The sequence below is a fragment of the Palaemon carinicauda genome, chromosome 34 (genome assembly GCF_036898095.1).
Source record: "Palaemon carinicauda isolate YSFRI2023 chromosome 34, ASM3689809v2, whole genome shotgun sequence".
In the NCBI taxonomy this organism is placed as follows: Eukaryota; Metazoa; Arthropoda; class Malacostraca; order Decapoda; family Palaemonidae; genus Palaemon; species Palaemon carinicauda.
This window is the reverse complement of record NC_090758.1, coordinates 35570149-35575886: the sequence shown is the minus strand read 5'-3', so window position 1 is coordinate 35575886 and position 5738 is coordinate 35570149. Positions and strand designations below refer to the sequence as shown.

Genomic DNA, 5738 nt, shown 5'->3' with positions numbered 1-5738 from the left:
GGAACTGACCAATATTGATCATTACAAATCTGCAGAAGACGGCTCTCATCTTGAAATGAGCCTACTTCGTACCCTTTAGGTACTAATCCCACCCAAAACTATACGTGCTTACATCCCTGATGATAATACATTGCCCATGAAGGACCTCATCACCAAAGTCGGTGACTTTATAGACTGGCACTTTACTGTTCTCAGCGACTCAATTCATGACAAAGAAGAGACCTATCTAACACCAACAGAGGTTGATGTAAATGTAGTAACACAGATGCCGGCCTTGACATATGCTAGGCCGGTGCTAGAGCCACCCTCCACCCACATATATCTCCCCTCGCTCACTCCCGAAACAACGTCCTTTCTGGTCATTTCCCGATGCACATCAACCCGGTACTTCTGCTAATACCACTCCGACATCTAGGATGCTTCGAAAAAATGTGTGGATAAAAAATGTGTAAGCAATTGCTTGCGTTAGTGGTTTCCCCTATCACCTAACTTTTCTTTTTACTTGATGCTGGTACGTTTGTGCGAATTCTTGTAGACACTAGAGATTGCCGTTCCCCCCTACTAAAGTCACTCTCCATGATACGACGAGGTCATTGTACGCCTGATCATGTCTGCCAGGTTACCTTCATCGGATCTGAGATCAACAGACCAAGGTACTAGACATTTATTCTAAGGTTTAAGAGTGCTAAAAACCAATTGCTGCCACTTTGCACGTATTTCCTTTTACATTTACACCTCTACGATTAGTCAACAATGACTTCTACTTGTCGACATCTATTCAACCCACCCTCTCTAACCACAAACTCCACATCAGCGCACCCATGGGTCCCTACACCCACCTCCTCACATTGTTCCCGTAAGTCTCCCATACTGAACTTCACCAAACGCCCAAGGTTCTTGCGAAGCAAAGTATTTATCCTCCATTCAAGGAGATGGGGACCCCAGCCTATGCCATGTTCAGGCATCTGACACTGGACCTCCTGAATATTGCTAAACAAACAAGCACCAGAATAAAAGAAATGGGCCGTTTCCTAAAGGACTCAAGTCCATGGTCCTCGCCCTTACACATATTCCTGAAGAAATATGGCTCCCTACTCCCTTGTGGGGATTACTGTATCTGAACTTGTAGACAGAAAGAGATCACTATCATATCACACATATCGATGACATTATCTCCGACTTGCAAAAGCAATTTTTCTCCTCGCTCAACCTCTTAAAGGCCTATTAGCAGGTGCCCATGAACCCTTAAAATCTCATGAAGACAACCATCACCACCCCTTCAGTAAGTTCACCTTCAATTACTCCTCTTTTGGCCTTTGTAATAATGTAGTCACTTTTCAACTCCTCATGAAAGGCAACTCATAGGACCTTATCTTCTGCTTATGTTACGTGGATGACTTACTTCTATTCTCTTCCTTCAAAGAGGAACACCGCCAGCAGTTACTCATCATTCTCGACCACCTTGTAGTCCGGTACGACATGTGTACCTTTGGCACCAATGAAGTATCGTTCTTTGGGCATCAGATCACCAGTGGAGAAGTCAGCCCCCTCCCTGAGAAGGTAGAAGTCCTTCATATCTTTCCTAAACCCTAGACAGTTTAAGTACTACGAGTGGTCTTGGGAATGATACACTTTTAACACTGGTACATGACAGACATCGCCAACACTATTACAGGAGATTGGTTCGCTTCAGAAAGCGCAATTCTTCAACACATTGAATACCTCATCACATGTTGCTGCTGTCGACTTTCCCATGCCATATAACCATCTCCTCTTCTCCACTATTGCCAGTGACGTCACAATCAGTGCACTACTCTAGAAGGTGTTCTGTGTCTTGCACTCTTATCTGCCTTCTCCAATAGAAAAATTTCGAAATCTGAGCCTAGTAAATCTAACATTGACTGCAAATTGCTGTCCGTCACTTCAACAACAAATTAGATCTCACGCCCTCTACCATTCACACAAAATGTTTGCCAATGAGATGAAATACCATTCTTACATGAAAATAAAGAATTCTACTACACGAGATACGTTTTTCTCATGAATATTCAAATATCCTACTCGATCTGCCCCTGTTAAATCCGTGAGTATGTAATGATGAAAGTATAAATTTCTCATTTTCACTATTTTAAACTTGTTACCCCATCCTCTTTAAAACGTTTCACATTTTTTTTTTTTTTATTACAACATATCATATTATTCCTATAATGATAATACCAATATTCAAAACATAGCAATGTTCCTTGGTGATTATAATGGTACTTTCGGTGTAATTAACAAGTTCTCAGAATTCCATACTTTTTTACCACAAACATTACAATACAAAGGGTTTTAGACAATGCCTTATTATCTTTTCCTTTACAAACGACTACCCAAAGGAGTAGTTGCTGCTTACTTGAGAGGGAGAGGTGAGGAGACTTGATCAAGCCGCTTAGCTGAGCGACGATTATAATATTATCAGTCGTAAACCCTCCTCAGACATGAAGTTTCGACCGTTCTTCCGACCAAGTGTCAATTATTCCCCGAACCATGAAAACCAGTTCAGAAATAAATATTTGAACCCGTTCAAAATTTATAACAGAAGTAGCATTGATACTGTTCTTTTGCAGAATGTGAAAGTACCACAGCGACAATTGTCGTATCGTCCTCCTCCAAGACGTGCAGAAGGTTAATATTGTCTGCTGTAAGTGTGACAAGAGTGGAAAGGGTGAAGACGAAAATAAACCCCGCTATATTTGCACGATGAAGAGGACAAACCCAATGAGCGTGGATACCTTCAAACCATATATTTGTGAAGGTATGTTAGCAGCAATAGACCGGAGTGAGTGAACCCCGGTCCAATATTGCACGACACGAGTTGCAACCATAGTGTGGTGATACAAGGAACACAGGCATTGATGGTGCAGCCTCTCACAGGCCACTCGGTTATTTTGAAGGTAATAGGAAAATAAGAAGTTACCCTTTTGGCCATTTGAAACTGTCATGTGAGTTGGTGACAGGTAATTTTTATTTTGCCGTAAAGGATTATTTAGCTGACGAAGGAGTAGAAGTCCTGCTGGGTAATGAGGTTGGTGAAGCACCGTCTGTGGCTTCTCCAATTATAACGGAGAAACCATTTAAGTATACTCCTATGACTGAACTCGAGAAGGACTACCCGTATCTGTTTCCTAGGTTTGTGACAACAAGGAGTATGATGAAGAAACTGCCTGATGAAAAAGAAAAAGAAATCAAAGGAGAAATATGCTTTGAGGATTTTTTTTTTTCCAAAAGGAGGGTTCCCTTGATGATATTTAAGAGGAAGACTCCCGAATAACCTCTAGAGAAAAGGAACGACTTACGAGTAGACAAAAAGACAAAGAAGAAATGGACCTGGAGGAAATAGAAAACTCAGAGTTAGAAGTAGGAAAAATGAGGAGTAAAAGGCTGATAGGACTGCAATAAAAAGATGCAACGATAATAGAGTTATTTTACTGTGTGGTGGATGAGACGGAGGTACAGCAGTCTCTGACCTGTTATTATTTTAAGGATGGATTTCTTATTAGGAAGCATAGACTCACCAATATCCTTGAGAATGCTGAATGGGGATATACTCTCAGATATTGATTCACACACCGTTGAGTAGACAGGTGATGGCCATAGTGCACGAAATGGAACATACAGTATAGCTATAAGGAAGATGAAGGAAATAATTTGGAAACACTTTTTCTGGCCTGATAGTGCACGAAATGGAACATACAATATAGCTATAAGGAAGATGAAGGAGATAATTATGAAGCACTTTTTCTGGCCTGGCGTGCATAGGGATGTACGCAAATTTTGACGTGCTTGTCACGTATGTTAGATGGCTGGAAAGCTAATCGAGTACATTAAGAAGGCTTTTTTTACTCCCGATAGAAATGGGAGGAGAACCCTTCAGAAAGGTAATGATCAACATTGTGGGAACTTTACCAAGGACGGGAAAAGGTCATGAATATATGATAACCCTGATGATGTCCAGTGAAAAGATACCCTGAAGCCCTACCCGTTCGGAACACCATTCCCCAAAAACTCTGAGAAGGTACTAGATTTTTTCACTAAGTCTGGTATTCCAGAAATAATTCAGTGACTGATGAACAAATTTACCGTCAAAACTATTTCAGGACGTAGTGAAACTGTTGGATGTGAATCAACATCTATAAACTACTTATCATCTGGAGACCAGAGGTGCAGAAGGGAGGTTTCATCAAACTTAGAAAAGTTTGTTAACAAAGTTCTGCAACAAAACAGGGAATGAATGGGATATCGGAATACCGTAGATGTTATTTGATGAATGTAATGCTTATCAAGAAAGAATGGTATGTACCCAGAATGGAATGGTATTTGGATGACAAGTATAATGACTGATTAAAATGTTAGCAGAAAAATTGAAGGACCGAGAGAAGGGAAATCTCCCTAGAAAACCTTGTAACGAGTCAAGAGAAAGTGCAGAAAAGGCTTCACATGACAAGTAAGGACAGACAGTTTTCAGTAGGACAACTGGTATTGATTTTCTTGCCGATAAGGAGATTCCCACCCACCAACAAGTTCCAGGAACCATTAAAGATTTTGGGGATGATCAGTGACCTAACCTACGTTACAGGAACTCCAGGAAGTAGGGAAAGGCAAAGGAGAGTACATGTTTGCCGACTGAAGCACCACTTGAGCGAAAACGTGACCGAAGCTTCACAAGTGTGTATGGCACAAACCATACCATCCATGGAAGGCTACGACGGATGTAAGTTAGGGGCTTTAAGTAATGTGAGTATTTCTTCCATCATTCAGAACCTGGAAGAGAAACTAACTCATTTGAACCAGGAGCAATAAGAGGAATTAAGCCGATTAATCAGAAGTTTCCATAAAATTGTCTCGTACTTCGCAAAACGAACCAACCTGACGAAGCATGAGATACACCTCAAAACAATAGAAAGACCATTTAAACAACGTGAGTATTGACTATCACCGTATCACTGAAAGGCCATGAGAAAGGGAGTGGACTATTTGTTATAAAACAGATTAGCCGAACAAAGTTCTAGCCCTTATAGTTCTCCATACTTGTTAGTAATAAAAATTGTCTTATTTTTTAGGATGTGTACAAACTACCGAAAGTTTATTTTGACCAGTGTGGCTGATAATTACCCATTACTGCTCATTGACCACCTACTCAACAATAAGGACAAGCAAGGTTCGTCTCCAAGGTTGATTTGTTGAAAGGCTATTATCAAATTCCTTTGGACGACAATGCAAAATTGTTATCAACTTTTATAACCCTATTTGGGTTATATCAATACACCGTCATGCCTTTTGGCCTAATGACAGCCCTGGTGCTATTCAACGAGTAATGGATAACCTTCTAGTGTTGAAAGAAGGAACAGGCATATATCTTGATGATATTGTAGTATATTAATCGACCTAGGAAGAACATCTCTGAATCCTGAAGAAGTTATTTAAAAAGCTCTGAGGAGCACACTTGCCGATTAACCTGGAGAAGAGTGAATTTGGAAAGGAGACAGTTTGGTTCTTGGAATTTGAAGTAGAAAGAAGACTAATCAGTCCGGTAGGCTATAATGTCGAAAGAATTAGCAAAGTATCGAACCCCCCCCCCCCCACCATAAGGAAGCAATTATAACGTATTTTAGGGACGGCAGGATTCTATCGACGTTTCTGCCCGAAAGTTTAAGCTGTAGTAGCCCCTTCGATAGATTTGACTAGCCCCACAAAAA

At 40.7% G+C, this 5738-nt stretch overlaps 1 protein-coding gene across 1 annotated transcript in view; it reads left to right on the top strand.

Annotated features, from left to right (window-relative positions):
• The first annotated feature begins 753 nt into the window (after nucleotides 1–753).
• Nucleotides 754–5738, top strand: part of LOC137626807 (uncharacterized) — a 15954-nt gene continuing 10969 nt past the window's right edge. The window contains exons 1-5 of the mRNA XM_068357796.1: nucleotides 754–856; nucleotides 1424–1560; nucleotides 3023–3171; nucleotides 4542–4757; nucleotides 5103–5213. Coding sequence (XP_068213897.1) covers nucleotides 754–856; nucleotides 1424–1560; nucleotides 3023–3171; nucleotides 4542–4757; nucleotides 5103–5213 — 716 coding nt within the window. The remainder of the gene's footprint in view (nucleotides 857–1423; nucleotides 1561–3022; nucleotides 3172–4541; nucleotides 4758–5102; nucleotides 5214–5738) is intronic.